This window comes from Salmo salar, chromosome ssa18 (genome assembly GCF_905237065.1).
Source record: "Salmo salar chromosome ssa18, Ssal_v3.1, whole genome shotgun sequence".
NCBI lineage: Eukaryota > Metazoa > Chordata > Actinopteri > Salmoniformes > Salmonidae > Salmo > Salmo salar.
In genome coordinates, this window is record NC_059459.1 from 34,886,223 (window position 1) to 34,907,745 (window position 21,523).

The following is a 21,523-nucleotide window of genomic DNA, read 5'->3' on the forward strand; positions in this document are numbered from 1 at the left end:
TCAATGAGACTGGCTTAACTATAATATATCTAGTTTAGCAGAATGTCCTGGGATTTGAACCCACTATCCTGCCATTACAAGTGCCAGGCTGTTCCAGCTGAGCTGCATAGGGCCCCTGTTACTTATTTAACCAGCCAGCCAATTAGCCAGTCTACAAACCATTTAGGCAGCGAGTCAGCTAAGCAGCCAGTCCTCCAGCCAGCCAGCAGCACTAAGTGAAAGTAAGATGACTGATACTGACTTAGCTTAGCACTCTCTCTTAGTGGTGCTGGCAGACTGGGTGCCAGAAAGGTTCGCGGACTGACTAAATGGCTGGCTGGTTGACTGGCAGGCTGTCTGGTTGGTTGGTCGACTGGCTGGGAGGTTAGCTGGCTGATTGACTGGTCAGCTGGCTGTCTGGCTAGTTTGTTGGCTGGCTGGTTGACTAGCTGTCTGGTTAGCAGGCTGGCTAACTGGCTAGCCTGTTGGATATCCCAGGAGGCAGCTGGTGTTTGCCCAGGAAGCAGGCTATCTGCTGGGGCCACTGATGTGGTTCTCCTTCCCCATGGAGGTCCTCCACCACGCCTGGTCTAGGTATGCCTTCTCTCTCTCTCTATCTCTCTATCTCTCTATCTCTATCTATCTATCTGGGACTTTTCTCTCTCTCATGAAATGAGTAGCTCTGACCCCTGAGACGTAGGCTACCCCACACCAGGGTTTCACCAGTCTTTATTTTGATGTGGGCACTAGTGTTATTTTGCTGAGAGGTATGAAGTAGGTTGTGTATGTGAATCTGTTTCCAGGAAACTGGCCCAATATGTTCCATTTGTGAATCACCTCAACTCCCAGTTTAAGTGACGTCATCATCGCAGTTCTCACAAGCTTCTCTATCAACAGCCAGTCCAGTGTGCATTCTGAACACTCAAGTGTGGTTGAAGAATAGCACACCTTTCCCTTTCATTGAACTGTTGAAGGACGGGACTCAACCTGCGTGCCAAACAGGACACAGGCTAATTGTTGGTGTTGTTTTTAGGGGGGGAAACTGCCTGGCTGCACAAAGGCACCGTTGTCTGAGGAAGTGAGGTCACTGTGAAAACCCTGGGTTGTATTCATTAGGGGAAACGGTAGCAAAACCCTTTGCAAGTTGAAACTTTAAGCACCCCTTGTTTTTCTGCCAAGCGCAGGGGAGTTTGGTGACCGCTTGTGGGAGTATAAACCCATCCTTAGGTGATACACAGAGACACAGCAGCAACCGTTTCAACCCCAGACCACATAGCGAACACACACACACACACACACACACACACACACACACACCACACGTGTGGGTGTAGTTATCCTTTAATGCAGGGGGCACTAGCCAGAGACCGTTGTTTGGTTAGCGGTGTTTCTGTAGCCCTCATGAGATTGCAGAGTTTTCTAAGCAAATGGCCACTGGATTGATGCAAATAATCATGGTATCATTCTGCCAGGTAGGCATAGGCTGCTTTGTAGTTAGCTTTAAATTGAGAGAGTTTTTGGAAAAGCCTTTCCATCTACCAGCAGATGGTTATCATTAGCATCATCGCTAAGTGTAGACTAGACATAAGAGCACCACAACACAGATGGGCATTCCTGAGCCCTTTCAGAAAGATGCAGGAAAATACTAATCACTGGTGCATTTTCTTCATGTCTTGTGAGTCACATGGGCAATTTTTAAGGAATGTTCTAGTAAGTTCAATACATTTTTGGAGTATTGTTTAATTCAGGTTTAATGTCTGGATTCCGTGCTTGGCGCAACGCAGATCGTTTTTCTAGGGCCCTATTTGTGTGTGTGTGTCTTAAAGGGTGTGTGGTGGTGTAACTGTCAGTGACTTCCTGTTCAGTGTAAGGTGAGACCTGAGGGATCAGGTGACTTCCTGATGTTGTGAGCTGTGTTCTCCACGTGTGACTGACCTCATGCTCGCTCTCTCTTTCTCTCTCTCTTTCTCTCTCTCTCTCTCTCTCTCTCTCTCTCTCTCTCTCTCTCTCTCTCTCTCTCTCTCTAGGGTTGCGGCGGCAACAGGCACATGCAGGATGAGGAGGCGGAGCTGAGGCTCAGCTGACCCCGCCCCTTTAGTGTGACCTCACCCATCCAGCCTGCCGGGCCCATGTTCTCTCCAGAGCAGGAAAATATCTCCCCCTCCTCCACCTCTTCCTCCAAAGTGCCAGTGAAATATGGAGAGCTCATGGTGCTGGGGTAAGGAGCCAACCACATAACACTTCACCACTTAGTTACTAACTCAGATCCTTATGGCTGTTCCTCTATGTTGATGATACTAACTCAGATCCTTATGGCTGTTCCTCTATGTTGATGATACTAACTCAGATCCTTATGGCTGTTCCTCTATGTTGATGATACTAACTCAGATACTTATGGCTGTTCCTCTATGTTGATGATACTAACTCAGATCCTTATGGCTGTTCCTCTATGTTGATGATACTAACTCAGATCCTTATGGCTGTTCCTCTATGTTGATGATACTAACTCAGATACTTATGGCTGTTCCTCTATGTTGATGATACTAACTGGTCTCCAGGCTGTCAGGTAGATGATTATAACAGTAGTGTTGGTCCTGGTCTCCAGGCTGTCAGGTAGATGATTATAACAGTAGTGTTGGTCCTGGTCTCCAGGCTGTCAGGTAGATGATTATAACAGTAGTGTTGGTCTCCAGTCTGTCAGGTAGATGATTATAACAGTAGTGTTGGTCTCCAGGCTGTCAGGCTGATGATTATAACAGTAGTGTTGGTCTCCAGGCTGTCAGGTAGATGATTATAACAGTAGTGTTGGTCTCCAGGCTGTCAGGCTGATGATTATAACAGTAGTGTTGGTCCTGGTCTCCAGACTGTCAGGTAGATGATTATAACAGTAGTGTTGGTCTCCAGACTGTCAGGTAGATGATTATAACAGTAGTGTTGGTCCTAGTCTCCAGGCTGTCAGGTAGATGATTATAACAGTAGTGTTGGTCCTGGTCTCCAGACTGTCAGGTAGATGATTATAACAGTAGTGTTGGTCTCCAGACTGTCAGGTAGATGATTATAACAGTAGTGTTGGTCTCCAGACTGTCAGGCTGATGATTATAACAGTAGTGTTGGTCCTGGTCTCCAGACTGTCAGGTAGATGATTATAACAGTAGTGTTGGTCTCCAGACTGTCAGGTAGATGATTATAACAGTAGTGTTGGTCTCCAGACTGTCAGGTAGATGATTATAACAGTAGTGCTGGTCTCCAGGCTGTCAGGTAGATGATTATAACACTAGTGTTGGTCTCCAGGCTGTCAGGTAGATGATTATAACAATAGGGTTGGTTTCCAGACTGTCAGGTAGATGATTATAACAGTAGTGTTGGTCCTGGTCTCCAGACTGTCAGGTAGATGATTATAACAGTAGTGTTGGTCCTGGTCTCCAGACTGTCAGGTAGATGATTATAACAGTAGTGTTGGTCTCCAGACTGTCAGGTAGATGATTATAACAGTAGTGTTGGTCCTGGTCTCCAGACTGTCAGGTAGATAATTATAACAGTAGTGTTGGTCTCCAGACTGTCAGGATGATGATTATAACACTAGTGCTGGTCTCCAGGCTGTCAGGTAGATGATTATAACAGTAGTGTTGGTCTCCAGGCTGTCAGGTAGATGATTATAACAGTAGTGCTGGTCTCCAGGCTGTCAGGTAGATGATTATAACACTAGTGTTGGTCTCCAGGCTGTCAGGTAGATGATTATAACAATAGGGTTGGTTTCCAGACTGTCAGGTAGATGATTATAACAGTAGTGTTGGTCCTGGTCTCCAGACTGTCAGGTAGATGATTATAACAGTAGTGTTGGTCCTGGTCTCCAGACTGTCAGGTAGATGATTATAACAGTAGTGTTGGTCTCCAGACTGTCAGGTAGATGATTATAACAGTAGTGTTGGTCCTGGTCTCCAGACTGTCAGGTAGATAATTATAACAGTAGTGTTGGTCTCCAGACTGTCAGGATGATGATTATAACAGTAGTGTTGGTCCTGGTCTCCAGACTGTCAGGTAGATGATTATAACAGTAGTGTTGGTCCTGGTCTCCAGACTGTCAGGTAGATGATTATAACAGTAGTGTTGGTCTCCAGACTGTCAGGTAGATGATTATAACAGTAGTGTTGGTCTCCAGACTGTCAGGTAGATGATTATAACAGTAGTGTTGGTCCTGGTCTCCAGGCTGTCAGGTAGATGATTATAACAGTAGTGTTGGTCTCCAGACTGTCAGGTAGATGATTATAACAGTAGTGTTGGTCTCCAGACTGTCAGGTAGATGATTATAACAGTAGTGTTGGTCTCCAGACTGTCAGGTAGATGATTATAACAGTAGTGTTGGTCCTGGTCTCCAGACTGTCAGGTAGATGATTATAACAGTAGTGTTGGTCCTGGTCTCCAGACTGTCAGGTAGATGATTATAACAGTAGTGTTGGTCCTGGTCTCCAGACTGTCAGGTAGATGATTATAACAGTAGTGTTGGTCTCCAGACTGTCAGGATGATGATTATAACAGTAGTGCTGGTCTCCAGGCTGTCAGGTAGATGATTATAACAGTAGTGTTGGTTTCCAGACTGTCAGGTAGATGATTATAACAGTAGTGTTGGTCCTGGTCTCCAGACTGTCAGGTAGATGATTATAACAGTAGTGTTGGTCCTGTTCTCCAGACTGTCAGGTAGATGATTATAACAGTAGTGTTGGTCTCCAGGCGATCAGGTAGATGATTATAACAGTAGTGTTGGTCTCCAGACTGTCAGGTAGATGATTATAACAGTAGTGTTGGTCTCCAGACTGTCAGGTAGATGATTATAACTGTAGTGTTGGTCTCCAGACTGTCAGGTAGATGATTATAACAGTAGTGTTGGTCTCCAGACTGTCAGGTAGATGATTATAACAGTAGTGTTGGTCTCCAGACTGTCAGGTAGATGATTATAACAGTAGTGTTGGTCTCCAGACTGTCAGGTAGATGATTATAACAGTAGTGTTGGTCTCCAGACTGTCAGGTAGATGATTATAACAGTAGTGTTGGTCCTGGTCTCCAGACTGTCAGGTAGATGATTATAACAGTAGTGTTGGTCCTGGTCTCCAGACTGTCAGGTAGATGATTATAACAGTAGTGTTGGTCCTGGTCTCCAGACTGTCAGGTAGATGATTATAACAGTAGTGTTGGTTTCCAGACTGTCAGGTAGATGATTATAACAGTAGTGTTGGTCCTGGTCTCCAGACTGTCAGGTAGATGATTATAACAGAAATGTTGGTCTCCAGACTGTCAGGTAGATGATTATAACAGTAGTGTTGGTCTCCAGACTGTCAGGATGATGATTATAACAGTAGTGTTGGTCCTGGTCTCCAGGCTGTCAGGTAGATGATTATAACAGTAGTGTTGGTCTCCAGGCTGTCAGGTAGATGATTATAACAGTAGTGTTGGTCCTGGTCTCCAGGCTGTCAGGTAGATAATTATAACAGTAGTGTTGGTCTCCAGACTGTCAGGATGATGATTATAACAGTAGTGTTGGTCCTGGTCTCCAGGCTGTCAGGTAGATGATTATAACAGTAGTGTTGGTCTCCAGGCTGTCAGGTAGATGATTATAACAGTAGTGTTGGTCCTGGTCTCCAGGCTGTCAGGTAGATGATTATAACAGTAGTGTTGGTCTCCAGACTGTCAGGTAGATGATTATAACAGTAGTGTTGGTCTCCAGACTGTCAGGTAGATGATTATAACAGTAGTGTTGGTCTCCAGACTGTCAGGTAGATGATTATAACAGTAGTGTTGGTCCTGGTCTCCAGACTGTCAGGTAGATGATTATAACAGTAGTGTTGGTCCTGGTCTCCAGACTGTCAGGTAGATGATTATAACAGTAGTGTTGGTCTCCAGACTGTCAGGTAGATGATTTTAACAGTAGTGTTGGTCCTGGTCTCCAGACTGTCAGGTAGATGATTATAACAGTAGTGTTGGTCCTGGTCTCCAGACTGTCAGGTAGATGATTATAACAGTAGTGTTGGTCTCCAGACTGTCAGGTAGATGATTATAACAGTAGTGTTGGTCTCCAGACTGTCAGGTAGATGATTATAACAGTAGTGTTGGTCCTGGTCTCCAGACTGTCAGGTAGATGATTATAACAGTAGTGTTGGTCTCCAGACTGTCAGGTAGATGATTATAACAGTAGTGTTGGTCCTGGTCTCCAGACTGTCAGGTAGATGATTATAACAGTAGTGCTGGTCTCCAGGCTGTCAGGTAGATGATTATAACAGTAGTGTTGGTCTCCAGGCTGTCAGGTAGATGATTATAACAGTAGTGTTGGTTTCCAGACTGTCAGGTAGATGATTATAACAGTAGTGTTGGTCCTGGTCTCCAGACTGTCAGGTAGATGATTATAACAGTAGTGTTGGTCCTGGTCTCCAGACTGTCAGGTAGATAGTTATAACAGTAGTGTTGGTCTCCAGACTGTCAGGATGATGATTATAACAGTAGTGCTGGTCTCCAGACTGTCAGGTAGATGATTATAACAGTAGTGTTGGTCTCCAGGCTGTCAGGTAGATGATTATAACAGTAGTGTTGGTCCTGGTCTCCAGACTGTCAGGTAGATGATTATAACAGTAGTGTTGGTCTCCAGACTGTCAGGATGATGATTATAACAGTAGTGTTGGTCCTGGTCTCCAGACTGTCAGGTAGATGATTATAACAGTAGTGTTGGTCTCCAGGCTGTCAGGTAGATGATTATAACAGTAGTGTTGGTCTCCAGACTGTCAGGATGATGATTATAACAGTAGTGTTGGTCTCCAGACTGTCAGGATGATGATTATAACAGTAGTGTTGGTCCTGGTCTCCAGACTGTCAGGTAGATGATTATAACAGTAGTGTTGGTCCTAGTCTTCAAGCTGTCAGGTAGATTATTATAACAGTAGTGTTGGTCCTGGTCTCCAGGCTGTCAGGATGATGATTATAACAGTAGTGTTGGTCTCCAGACTGTCAGGTAGATGATTATAACAGTAGTGTTGGTCCTAGTCTCCAAGCTGTCAGGATGATGATTATAACAGTAGTGTTGGTCTCCAGACTGTCAGGTAGATGATTATAACAGTAGTGTTGGTCCTAGTCTCCAAGCTTTCAGGTAGATTATTATAACAGTAGTGTTGGTCCTGGTCTCCAGACTGTCAGGTAGATGATTATAACAGTAGTGTTGGTCCTGGTCTCCAGGCTGTCAGGTAGATGATTATAACAGTAGTGTTGGTCTCCAGACTGTCAGGTAGATGATTATAACAGTAGTGTTGGTCTCCAGACTGTCAGGTAGATGATTATAACAGTAGTGTTGGTCTCCAGACTGTCAGGTAGATGATTATAACAGTAGTGTTGGTCTCCAGACTGTCAGGTAGATGATTATAACAGTAGTGTTGGTCTCCAGACTGTCAGGTAGATGAGTATAACAGTAGTGTTGGTCTCCAGACTGTCAGGTAGATGATTATAACAGTAGTGTTGGTCCTGGTCTCCAGACTGTCAGGTAGATGATTATAACAGTAGTGTTGGTCTCCTGACTGTCAGGATGATGATTATAACAGTAGTGTTGGTCTCCAGACTGTCAGGATGATGATTATAACAGTAGTGTTGGTCCTGGTCTCCAGACTGTCAGGTAGATGATTATAACAGTAGTGTTGGTCCTTGTCTCCAGGCAGTCAGGTAGATGATTATAACAGTAGTGTTGGTCCTTGTCTCCAGGCTGTCAGGTAGATGATTATAACAGTAGTGTTGGTCTCCAGACTGTCAGGTAGATGATTATAACAGTAGTGTTGGTCCTGGTCTCCAGACTGTCAGGTAGATGATTATAACAGTAGTGTTGGTCCTAGTCTCCAGACTGTCAGGTAGATGATTATAACAGTAGTGTTGGTCTCCAGGCTGTCAGGTAGATGATTATAACAGTAGTGTTGGTCCTGGTCTCCAGGCTGTCAGGTAAATGATTATAACAGTAGTGTTGGTCCTGGTCTCCAGGCTGTCAGGTAGATGATTATAACAGTAGTGTTGGTCCTGGTCTCCAGGCTGTCAGGTAAATGATTATAACAGTAGTGTTGGTCCTGGTCTCCATGCTGTCAGGTAGATGATTATAACAGTAGTGTTGGTCTCCAGACTGTCAGGTAGATGATTATAACAGTAGTGTTGGTCTCCAGGCTGTCAGGTAGATGATTATAACAGTAGTGTTGGTCTTCAGGCTGTCAGGTAGATGATTATAACAGTAGTGTTGGTCTCCAGGCTGTCAGGTAGATGATTATAACAGTAGTGTTGGTCTCCAGGCTGTCAGGTAGATGATTATAACAGTAGTGTTGGTCTCCAGACTGTCAGGTAGATGATTAAAACAGTAGTGTTGGTCTCCAGGCTGTCAGGTAGATGATTATAACAGTAGTGTTGGTCCTGGTCTCAGGTAGATGATTATAACAGTAGTGTTGGTCTCCAGGCTGTCAGGTAGATGATTATAACAGTAGTGTTGGTCCTGGTCTCCAGGCTGTCAGGTAGATGATTATAACAGTAGTGTTGGTCTCCAGACTGTCAGGTAGATGATTATAACAGTAGTGTTGGTCCTGGTCTCCAGGCTGTCAGGTAGATGATTATAACAGTAGTGTTGGTCCTGGTCTCCAGGCTGTCAGGTAAATGATTATAACAGTAGTGTTGGTCCTGGTCTCCAGGCTGTCAGGTAGATGATTATAACAGTAGTGTTGGTCTCCAGACTGTCAGGTAGATGATTATAACAGTAGTGTTGGTCTCCAGGCTGTCAGGTAGATGATTATAACAGTAGTGTTGGTCTTCAGGCTGTCAGGTAGATGATTATAACAGTAGTGTTGGTCTCCAGGCTGTCAGGTAGATGATTATAACAGTAGTGTTGGTCTCCAGGCTGTCAGGTAGATGATTATAACAGTAGTGTTGGTCTCCAGACTGTCAGGTAGATGATTAAAACAGTAGTGTTGGTCTCCAGGCTGTCAGGTAGATGATTATAACAGTAGTGTTGGTCCTGGTCTCAGGTAGATGATTATAACAGTAGTGTTGGTCTCCAGGCTGTCAGGTAGATGATTATAACAGTAGTGTTGGTCCTGGTCTCCAGGCTGTCAGGTAAATGATTATAACAGTAGTGTTGGTCCTGGTCTCCAGGCTGTCAGGTAGATGATTATAACAGTAGTGTTGGTCTCCAGGCTGTCAGGTAGATGATTATAACAGTAGTGTTGGTCTCCAGACTGTCAGGTAGAGTATTATAACAGTAGTGTTGGTCCTGGTCTCCAGGCTGTCAGGTAGATGATTATAACAGTAGTGTTGGTCTTCAGGCTGTCAGGTAGATGATTATAAAAGTAGTGTTGGTCTCCAGACTGTCAGGTAGATGATTATAACAGTAGTGTTGGTCTCCAGACTGTCAGGTAGATGATTATAACAGTAGTGTTGGTCCTTGTCTCCAGGCTGTCAGGTAGATGATTATAACAGTAGTGTTGGTCCTGGTCTCCAGGCTGTCAGGTAGATGATTATAACAGTAGTGTTGGTCTCCAGACTGTCAGGTAGATGATTATAACAGTAGTGTTGGTCCTTGTCTCCAGACTGTCAGGTAGATGATTATAACAGTAGTGTTGGTCTCCAGACTGTCAGGTAGATGATTATAACAGTAGTGTTGGTCCTGGTCTCCAGACTGTCAGGTAGATGATTATAACAGTAGTGTTGGTCCTGGTCTCCAGACTGTCAGGTAGATAGTTATAACAGTAGTGTTGGTCTCCAGACTGTCAGGTAGATGATTATAACAGTAGTGTTGGTCTCCAGACTGTCAGGTAGATGATTATAACAGTAGTGTTGGTCTCCAGACTGTCAGGTAGATGATTATAACAGTAGTGTTGGTCCTGGTCTCCAGACTGTCAGGTAGATGATTATAACAGTAGTGTTGGTCTCCAGACTGTCAGGTAGATGATTATAACAGTAGTGTTGGTCCTGGTCTCCAGACTGTCAGGTAGATGATTATAACAGTAGTGCTGGTCTCCAGGCTGTCAGGTAGATGATTATAACAGTAGTGTTGGTCTCCAGGCTGTCAGGTAGATGATTATAACAGTAGTGTTGGTTTCCAGACTGTCAGGTAGATGATTATAACAGTAGTGTTGGTCCTGGTCTCCAGACTGTCAGGTAGATGATTATAACAGTAGTGTTGGTCCTGGTCTCCAGACTGTCAGGTAGATAGTTATAACAGTAGTGTTGGTCTCCAGACTGTCAGGATGATGATTATAACAGTAGTGCTGGTCTCCAGACTGTCAGGTAGATGATTATAACAGTAGTGTTGGTCTCCAGGCTGTCAGGTAGATGATTATAACAGTAGTGTTGGTCCTGGTCTCCAGGCTGTCAGGTAGATGATTATAACAGTAGTGTTGGTCTCCAGACTGTCAGGTAGATGATTATAACAGTAGTGTTGGTCTCCAGACTGTCAGGTTGATGATTATAACAGTAGTGTTGGTCTCCAGACTGTCAGGTAGATGATTATAACAGTAGTGTTGGTCTCCAGACTGTCAGGTAGATGATTATAACAGTAGTGTTGGTCCTGGTCTCCAGACTGTCAGGTAGATGATTATAACAGTAGTGTTGGTCTCCAGACTGTCAGGATGATGATTATAACAGTAGTGTTGGTCCTGGTCTCCAGACTGTCAGGTAGATGATTATAACAGTAGTGTTGGTCCTAGTCTTCAAGCTGTCAGGTAGATTATTATAACAGTAGTGTTGGTCCTGGTCTCCAGGCTGTCAGGATGATGATTATAACAGTAGTGTTGGTCTCCAGACTGTCAGGTAGATGATTATAACAGTAGTGTTGGTCCTAGTCTCCAAGCTGTCAGGATGATGATTATAACAGTAGTGTTGGTCTCCAGACTGTCAGGTAGATGATTATAACAGTAGTGTTGGTCCTAGTCTCCAAGCTTTCAGGTAGATTATTATAACAGTAGTGTTGGTCCTGGTCTCCAGACTGTCAGGTAGATGATTATAACAGTAGTGTTGGTCCTGGTCTCCAGGCTGTCAGGTAGATGATTATAACAGTAGTGTTGGTCTCCAGACTGTCAGGTAGATGATTATAACAGTAGTGTTGGTCTCCAGACTGTCAGGTAGATGATTATAACAGTAGTGTTGGTCTCCAGACTGTCAGGTAGATGATTATAACAGTAGTGTTGGTCTCCAGACTGTCAGGTAGATGATTATAACAGTAGTGTTGGTCTCCAGACTGTCAGGTAGATGATTATAACAGTAGTGTTGGTCTCCAGACTGTCAGGTAGATGAGTATAACAGTAGTGTTGGTCTCCAGACTGTCAGGTAGATGATTATAACAGTAGTGTTGGTCCTGGTCTCCAGACTGTCAGGTAGATGATTATAACAGTAGTGTTGGTCTCCTGACTGTCAGGATGATGATTATAACAGTAGTGTTGGTCCTGGTCTCCAGACTGTCAGGTAGATGATTATAACAGTAGTGTTGGTCCTTGTCTCCAGGCAGTCAGGTAGATGATTATAACAGTAGTGTTGGTCCTTGTCTCCAGGCTGTCAGGTAGATGATTATAACAGTAGTGTTGGTCTCCAGACTGTCAGGTAGATGATTATAACAGTAGTGTTGGTCCTGGTCTCCAGACTGTCAGGTAGATGATTATAACAGTAGTGTTGGTCCTAGTCTCCAGACTGTCAGGTAGATGATTATAACAGTAGTGTTGGTCTCCAGGCTGTCAGGTAGATGATTATAACAGTAGTGTTGGTCCTGGTCTCCAGGCTGTCAGGTAAATGATTATAACAGTAGTGTTGGTCCTGGTCTCCAGGCTGTCAGGTAGATGATTATAACAGTAGTGTTGGTCCTGGTCTCCAGGCTGTCAGGTAAATGATTATAACAGTAGTGTTGGTCCTGGTCTCCATGCTGTCAGGTAGATGATTATAACAGTAGTGTTGGTCTCCAGACTGTCAGGTAGATGATTATAACAGTAGTGTTGGTCTCCAGGCTGTCAGGTAGATTATTATAACAGTAGTGTTGGTCTTCAGGCTGTCAGGTAGATGATTATAACAGTAGTGTTGGTCTCCAGGCTGTCAGGTAGATGATTATAACAGTAGTGTTGGTCTCCAGGCTGTCAGGTAGATGATTATAACAGTAGTGTTGGTCTCCAGACTGTCAGGTAGATGATTAAAACAGTAGTGTTGGTCTCCAGGCTGTCAGGTAGATGATTATAACAGTAGTGTTGGTCCTGGTCTCAGGTAGATGATTATAACAGTAGTGTTGGTCTCCAGGCTGTCAGGTAGATGATTATAACAGTAGTGTTGGTCCTGGTCTCCAGGCTGTCAGGTAGATGATTATAACAGTAGTGTTGGTCTCCAGACTGTCAGGTAGATGATTATAACAGTAGTGTTGGTCCTGGTCTCCAGGCTGTCAGGTAGATGATTATAACAGTAGTGTTGGTCCTGGTCTCCAGGCTGTCAGGTAAATGATTATAACAGTAGTGTTGGTCCTGGTCTCCAGGCTGTCAGGTAGATGATTATAACAGTAGTGTTGGTCTCCAGACTGTCAGGTAGATGATTATAACAGTAGTGTTGGTCTCCAGGCTGTCAGGTAGATGATTATAACAGTAGTGTTGGTCTTCAGGCTGTCAGGTAGATGATTATAACAGTAGTGTTGGTCTCCAGGCTGTCAGGTAGATGATTATAACAGTAGTGTTGGTCTCCAGGCTGTCAGGTAGATGATTATAACAGTAGTGTTGGTCTCCAGACTGTCAGGTAGATGATTAAAACAGTAGTGTTGGTCTCCAGGCTGTCAGGTAGATGATTATAACAGTAGTGTTGGTCCTGGTCTCAGGTAGATGATTATAACAGTAGTGTTGGTCTCCAGGCTGTCAGGTAGATGATTATAACAGTAGTGTTGGTCCTGGTCTCCAGGCTGTCAGGTAAATGATTATAACAGTAGTGTTGGTCCTGGTCTCCAGGCTGTCAGGTAGATGATTATAACAGTAGTGTTGGTCTCCAGGCTGTCAGGTAGATGATTATAACAGTAGTGTTGGTCTCCAGACTGTCAGGTAGAGTATTATAACAGTAGTGTTGGTCCTGGTCTCCAGGCTGTCAGGTAGATGATTATAACAGTAGTGTTGGTCTTCAGGCTGTCAGGTAGATGATTATAAAAGTAGTGTTGGTCTCCAGACTGTCAGGTAGATGATTATAAAAGTAGTGTTGGTCTCCAGACTGTCAGGTAGATGATTATAACAGTAGTGTTGGTCTCCAGACTGTCAGGTAGATGATTATAACAGTAGTGTTGGTCCTTGTCTCCAGGCTGTCAGGTAGATGATTATAACAGTAGTGTTGGTCCTGGTCTCCAGGCTGTCAGGTAGATGATTATAACAGTAGTGTTGGTCCTTGTCTCCAGACTGTCAGGTAGATGATTATAACAGTAGTGTTGGTCCTTGTCTCCAGACTGTCAGGTAGATGATTATAACAGTAGTGTTGGTCTCCAGACTGTCAGGTAGATGATTATAACAGTAGTGTTGGTCCTGGTCTCCAGACTGTCAGGTAGATAGTTATAACAGTAGTGTTGGTCTCCAGGCTGTCAGGTAGATGATTATAACAGTAGTGTTGGTCTCCAGGCTGTCAGGTAGATGATTATAACAGTAGTGTTGGTCCTGGTCTCCAGGCTGTCAGGTAGATGATTATAACAGTAGTGTTGGTCTCCAGACTGTCAGGTAGATGATTATAACAGTAGTGTTGGTCCTAGTCTCCAAGCTGTCAGGTAGATTATTATAACAGTAGTGTTGGTCCTGGTCTCCAGACTGTCAGGTAGATGATTATAACAGTAGTGTTGGTCCTGGTCTCCAGGCTGTCAGGTAGATGATTATAACAGTAGTGTTGGTCTCCAGGCTGTCAGGTAGATGATTATAACAGTAGTGTTGGTCTCCAGACTGTCAGGTAGATGATTATAACAGTAGTGTTGGTCTCCAGACTGTCAGGTAGATGATTATAACAGTAGTGTTGGTCCTGGTCTCCAGACTGTCAGGTAGATGATTATAACAGTAGTGTTGGTCTCCAGACTGTCAGGTAGATGATTATAACAGTAGTGTTGGTCTCCAGACTGTCAGGTAGATGATTATAACAGTAGTGTTGGTCCTGGTCTCCAGACTGTCAGGTAAATGATTATAACAGTAGTGTTGGTCTCCAGACTGTCAGGTAGATGATTATAACAGTAGTGTTGGTCTCCAGACTGTCAGGTAGATGATTATAACAGTAGTGTTGGTCCTGGTCTCCAGACTGTCAGGTAGATGATTATAACAGTAGTGCTGGTCTCCACGCTGTCAGGTAGATGATTATAACAGTAGTGTTGGTCTCCAGACTGTCAGGTAGATGATTATAACAGTAGTGTTGGTCCTGGTCTCCAGACTGTCAGGTAGATGATTATAACAGTAGTGTTGGTCCTGGTCTCCAGACTGTCAGGTAGATAATTATAACAGTAGTGTTGGTCTCCAGACTGTCAGGATGATGATTATAACAGTAGTGCTGGTCTCCAGGCTGTCAGGTAGATGATTATAACAGTAGTGTTGGTCTCCATGCTGTCAGGTAGATGATTATAACAGTAGTGTTGGTCTCCAGACTGTCAGGTAGATGATTATAACAGTAGTGTTGGTCCTGGTCTCCAGGCTGTCAGGTAGATGATTATAACAGTAGTGTTGGTCTCCAGACTGTCAGGTAGATGATTATAACAGTAGTGTTGGTCTCCAGACTGTCAGGTAGATGATTATAACAGTAGTGTTGGTCCTGGTCTCCAGACTGTCAGGTAGATGATTATAACAGTAGTGCTGGTCTCCAGGCTGTCAGGTAGATGATTATAACAGTAGTGTTGGTCTCTAGACTGTCAGGATGATGATTATAACAGTAGTGCTGGTCTCCAGGCTGTCAGGTAGATGATTATAACAGTAGTGTTGGTCTCCAGGCTTTCAGGTAGATGATTATAACAGTGGTGTTGGTCCTGGTCTCCAGGCTGTCAGGTAGATGATTATAACAGTAGTGTTGGTCCTGGTCTCCAGACTGTCAGGTAGATGATTATAACAGTAGTGTTGGTCTCCAGACTGTCAGGTAGATGATTATAACAGTAGTGTTGGTCTCCAGACTGTCAGGTAGATGATTATAACAGTAGTGTTGGTCTCCAGACTGTCAGGTAGATGATTATAACTGTAGTGTTGGTCTCCAGACTGTCAGGTAGATGAGTATAACAGTAGTGTTGGTCTCCAGACTGTCAGGTAGATGATTATAACAGTAGTGTTGGTCCTGGTCTCCAGACTGTCAGGTAGATGATTATAACAGTAGTGTTGGTCCTGGTCTCCAGACTGTCAGGTAGATGATTATAACAGTAGTGTTGGTCTCCAGACTGTCAGGTAGATGATTATAACAGTAGTGTTGGTCTCCAGACTGTCAGGTAGATGATTATAACAGTAGTGTTGGTCTCCAGGCTGTCAGGTAGATGATTATAACAGTAGTGTTGGTCCTGGTCTCCAGGCTGTCAGGTAGATGATTATAACAGTAGTGTTGGTCCTGGTCTCCAGGCTGTCAGGTAGATGATTCTAACAGTAGTGTTGGTCTCCAGACTGTCAGGTAGATGATTATAACAGTAGTGTTGGTCTCCAGACTGTCAGGTAGATGATTATAACAGTAGTGTTGGTCTCCAGGCTGTCAGGATGATGATTATAACAGTAGTGTTGGTCTCCAGACTGTCAGGATGATGATTATAACAGTAGTGTTTGTCTCCAGACTGTCAGGATGATGATTATAACAGTAGTGTTGGTCCTGGTCTCCAGACTGTCAGGTAGATGATTATAACAGTAGTGTTGGTCCTGGTCTCCAGACTGTCAGGTAGATGATTATAACAGTAGTGTTGGTCTCCAGACTGTCAGGTAGATGATTATAACAGTAGTGTTGGTCTCCAGACTGTCAGGTAGATGATTATAACAGTAGTGTTGGTCCTGGTCTCCAGGCTGTCAGGTAGATGATTATAACAGTAGTGTTGGTCTCCAGACTGTCAGGTAGATGATTATAACAGTAGTGTTGGTCTCCAGACTGTCAGGTAGATGATTATAACAGTAGTGTTGGTCCTGGTCTCCAGACTGTCAGGTAGATGATTATAACAGTAGTGTTGGTCCTGGTCTCCAGACTGTCAGGTAGATGATTATAACAGTAGTGTTGTTCCTGGTCTCCAGACTGTCAGGTAGATGATTATAACAGTAGTGTTGGTCCTGGTCTCCAGACTGTCAGGTAGATGATTATAACAGTAGTGTTGGTTTCCAGACTGTCAGGTAGATGATTATAACAGTAGTGTTGGTCTCCAGACTGTCAGGATGATGATTATAACAGTAGTGCTGGTCTCCAGGCTGTCAGGTAGATGATTATAACAGTAGTGTTGGTTTCCAGACTGTCAGGTAGATGATTATAACAGTAGTGTTGGTCCTGGTCTCCAGACTGTCAGGTAGATGATTATAACAGTAGTGTTGGTCCTGGTCTCCAGACTGTCAGGTAGATGATTATAACAGTAGTGTTGGTCCTGGTCTCCAGACTGTCAGGTAGATGATTATAACAGTAGTGTTGGTCTCCAGACTGTCAGGTAGATGATTATAACAGTAGTGTTGGTCTCCAGACTGTCAGGTAGATGATTATAACAGTAGTGTTGGTCCTGGTCTCCAGGCTGTCAGGTAGATGATTATAACAGTAGTGTTGGTCTCCAGACTGTCAGGTAGATGATTATAACAGTAGTGTTGGTCTCCAGACTGTCAGGTAGATGATTATAACAGTAGTGTTGGTCTCCAGACTGTCAGGTAGATGATTATAACAGTAGTGTTGGTCCTGGTCTCCAGACTGTCAGGTAGATGATTATAACAGTAGTGTTGGTCCTGGTCTCCAGACTGTCAGGTAGATGATTATAACAGTAGTGTTGGTCCTGGTCTCCAGACTGTCAGGTAGATGATTATAACAGTAGTGTTGGTCTCCAGACTGTCAGGATGATGATTATAACAGTAGTGCTGGTCTCCAGGCTGTCAGGTAGATGATTATAACAGTAGTGTTGGTTTCCAGACTGTCAGGTAGATGATTATAACAGTAGTGTTGGTCCTGGTCTCCAGACTGTCAGGTAGATGATTATAACAGTAGTGTTGGTCCTGTTCTCCAGACTGTCAGGTAGATGATTATAACAGTAGTGTTGGTCTCCAGGCGATCAGGTAGATGATTATAACAGTAGTGTTGGTCTCCAGACTGTCAGGTAGATGATTATAACTGTAGTGTTGGTCTCCAGACTGTCAGGTAGATGATTATAACAGTAGTGTTGGTCTCCAGACTGTCAGGTAGATGATTATAACAGTAGTGTTGGTCTCCAGACTGTCAGGTAGATGATTATAACAGTAGTGTTGGTCTCCAGACTGTCAGGTAGATGATTATAACAGTAGTGTTGGTCCTGGTCTCCAGACTGTCAGGTAGATGATTATAACAGTAGTGTTGGTCCTGGTCTCCAGACTGTCAGGTAGATGATTATAACAGTAGTGTTGGTTTCCAGACTGTCAGGTAGATGATTATAACAGTAGTGTTGGTTTCCAGACTGTCAGGTAGATGATTATAACAGTAGTGTTGGTCCTGGTCTCCAGACTGTCAGGTAGATGATTATAACAGAAATGTTGGTCTCCAGACTGTCAGGTAGATGATTATAACAGTAGTGTTGGTCTCCAGACTGTCAGGATGATGATTATAACAGTAGTGTTGGTCCTGGTCTCCAGGCTGTCAGGTAGATGATTATAACAGTAGTGTTGGTCTCCAGGCTGTCAGGTAGATGATTATAACAGTAGTGTTGGTCCTGGTCTCCAGGCTGTCAGGTAGATGATTATAACAGTAGTGTTGGTCTCCAGACTGTCAGGTAGATGATTATAACAGTAGTGTTGGTCCTGGTCTCCAGACTGTCAGGTAGATGATTATAACAGTAGTGTTGGTCTCCAGACTGTCAGGTAGATGATTATAACAGTAGTGTTGGTCTCCAGACTGTCAGGTAGATGATTATAACAGTAGTGTTGGTCCTGGTCTCCAGACTGTCAGGTAGATGATTATAACAGTAGTGTTGGTCCTGGTCTCCAGACTGTCAGGTAGATGATTATAACAGTAGTGTTGGTCTCCAGACTGTCAGGTAGATGATTTTAACAGTAGTGTTGGTCCTGGTCTCCAGACTGTCAGGTAGATGATTATAACAGTAGTGTTGGTCCTGGTCTCCAGACTGTCAGGTAGATGATTATAACAGTAGTGTTGGTCTCCAGACTGTCAGGTAGATGATTATAACAGTAGTGTTGGTCTCCAGACTGTCAGGTAGATGATTATAACAGTAGTGTTGGTCCTGGTCTCCAGACTGTCAGGTAGATGATTATAACAGTAGTGTTGGTCTCCAGACTGTCAGGTAGATGATTATAACAGTAGTGTTGGTCCTGGTCTCCAGACTGTCAGGTAGATGATTATAACAGTAGTGCTGGTCTCCAGGCTGTCAGGTAGATGATTATAACAGTAGTGTTGGTCTCCAGGCTGTCAGGTAGATGATTATAACAGTAGTGTTGGTTTCCAGACTGTCAGGTAGATGATTATAACAGTAGTGTTGGTCCTGGTCTCCAGACTGTCAGGTAGATGATTATAACAGTAGTGTTGGTCCTGGTCTCCAGACTGTCAGGTAGATAGTTATAACAGTAGTGTTGGTCTCCAGACTGTCAGGATGATGATTATAACAGTAGTGCTGGTCTCCAGACTGTCAGGTAGATGATTATAACAGTAGTGTTGGTCTCCAGGCTGTCAGGTAGATGATTATAACAGTAGTGTTGGTCCTGGTCTCCAGGCTGTCAGGTAGATGATTATAACAGTAGTGTTGGTCTCCAGACTGTCAGGTAGATGATTATAACAGTAGTGTTGGTCTCCAGACTGTCAGGTTGATGATTATAACAGTAGTGTTGGTCTCCAGACTGTCAGGTAGATGATTATAACAGTAGTGTTGGTCTCCAGACTGTCAGGTAGATGATTATAACAGTAGTGTTGGTCCTGGTCTCCAGACTGTCAGGTAGATGATTATAACAGTAGTGTTGGTCTCCAGACTGTCAGGATGATGATTATAACAGTAGTGTTGGTCCTGGTCTCCAGACTGTCAGGTAGATGATTATAACAGTAGTGTTGGTCTCCAGGCTGTCAGGTAGATGATTATAACAGTAGTGTTGGTCTCCAGACTGTCAGGATGATGATTATAACAGTAGTGTTGGTCTCCAGACTGTCAGGATGATGATTATAACAGTAGTGTTGGTCCTGGTCTCCAGACTGTCAGGTAGATGATTATAACAGTAGTGTTGGTCCTAGTCTTCAAGCTGTCAGGTAGATTATTATAACAGTAGTGTTGGTCCTGGTCTCCAGGCTGTCAGGATGATGATTATAACAGTAGTGTTGGTCTCCAGACTGTCAGGTAGATGATTATAACAGTAGTGTTGGTCCTAGTCTCCAAGCTTTCAGGTAGATTATTATAACAGTAGTGTTGGTCCTGGTCTCCAGACTGTCAGGTAGATGATTATAACAGTAGTGTTGGTCCTGGTCTCCAGGCTGTCAGGTAGATGATTATAACAGTAGTGTTGGTCTCCAGACTGTCAGGTAGATGATTATAACAGTAGTGTTGGTCTCCAGACTGTCAGGTAGATGATTATAACAGTAGTGTTGGTCTCCAGACTGTCAGGTAGATGATTATAACAGTAGTGTTGGTCTCCAGACTGTCAGGTAGATGATTATAACAGTAGTGTTGGTCCTGGTCTCCAGACTGTCAGGTAGATGATTATAACAGTAGTGTTGGTCTCCTGACTGTCAGGATGATGATTATAACAGTAGTGTTGGTCTCCAGACTGTCAGGATGATGATTATAACAGTAGTGTTGGTCCTGGTCTCCAGACTGTCAGGTAGATGATTATAACAGTAGTGTTGGTCTCCAGACTGTCAGGTAGATGATTATAACAGTAGTGTTGGTCCTTGTCTCCAGGCAGTCAGGTAGATGATTATAACAGTAGTGTTGGTCCTGGTCTCCAGGCTGTCAGGTAGATGATTATAACAGTAGTGTTGGTCTCCAGACTGTCAGGTAGATGATTATAACAGTAGTGTTGGTCCTGGTCTCCAGACTGTCAGGTAGATGATTATAACAGTAGTGTTGGTCCTAGTCTCCAGACTGTCAGGTAGATGATTATAACAGTAGTGTTGGTCTCCAGGCTGTCAGGTAGATGATTATAACAGTAGTGTTGGTCCTGGTCTCCAGGCTGTCAGGTAAATGATTATAACAGTAGTGTTGGTCCTGGTCTCCAGGCTGTCAGGTAGATGATTATAACAGTAGTGTTGGTCCTGGTCTCCAGGCTGTCAGGTAAATGATTATAACAGTAGTGTTGGTCCTGGTCTCCAGGCTGTCAGGTAGATGATTATAACAGTAGTGTTGGTCTCCAGACTGTCAGGTAGATGATTATAACAGTAGTGTTGGTCTCCAGGCTGTCAGGTAGATGATTATAACAGTAGTGTTGGTCTTCAGGCTGTCAGGTAGATGATTATAACAGTAGTGTTGGTCTCCAGGCTGTCAGGTAGATGATTATAACAGTAGTGTTGGTCTCCAGGCTGTCAGGTAGATGATTATAACAGTAGTGTTGGTCCTGGTCTCAGGTAGATGATTATAACAGTAGTGTTGGTCTCCAGGCTGTCAGGTAGATGATTATAACAGTAGTGTTGGTCCTGGTCTCCAGGCTGTCAGGTAAATGATTATAACAGTAGTGTTGGTCCTGGTCTCCAGGCTGTCAGGTAGATGATTATAACAGTAGTGTTGGTCTCCAGGCTGTCAGGTAGATGATTATAACAGTAGTGTTGGTCTCCAGACTGTCAGGTAGAGTATTATAACAGTAGTGTTGGTCCTGGTCTCCAGGCTGTCAGGTAGATGATTATAACAGTAGTGTTGGTCTTCAGGCTGTCAGGTAGATGATTATAAAAGTAGTGTTGGTCTCCAGACTGTCAGGTAGATGATTATAACAGTAGTGTTGGTCTCCAGACTGTCAGGTAGATGATTATAACAGTAGTGTTGGTCCTTGTCTCCAGGCTGTCAGGTAGATGATTATAACAGTAGTGTTGGTCCTGGTCTCCAGGCTGTCAGGTAGATGATTATAACAGTAGTGTTGGTCTCCAGACTGTCAGGTAGATGATTATAACAGTAGTGTTGGTCTCCAGGCAGTCAGGTAGATGATTATAACAGTAGTGTTGGTCCTGGTCTCCAGACTGTCAGGTAGATGATTATAACAGTAGTGTTGGTCCTGGTCTCCAGACTGTCAGGTAGATGATTATAACAGTAGTGTTGGTCCTGGTCTCCAGACTGTCAGGTAGATGATTATAACAGTAGTGTTGGTCTTCAGACTGTCAGGTAGATGATTATAACAGTAGTGTTGGTCTCCAGACTGTCAGGTAGATGATTATAACAGTAGTGTTGGTCCTAGTCTCCAGGCTGTCAGGTAGATGATTATAA

General features: G+C 43.8%; 1 protein-coding gene across 1 annotated transcript in view; it reads left to right on the top strand.

Moving 5' to 3' along the window:
• LOC106563028 (E3 ubiquitin-protein ligase pellino homolog 1) overlaps positions 1–21,523 on the top strand; it is a 73,012-nt gene that overhangs the window by 21,899 nt on the left and 29,590 nt on the right. The window contains exon 2 of the mRNA XM_045701795.1: positions 2,007–2,197. Within this exon, the coding sequence (XP_045557751.1) occupies positions 2,109–2,197 (89 nt within the window). The 5' untranslated portion in view covers positions 2,007–2,108. The remainder of the gene's footprint in view (positions 1–2,006; positions 2,198–21,523) is intronic.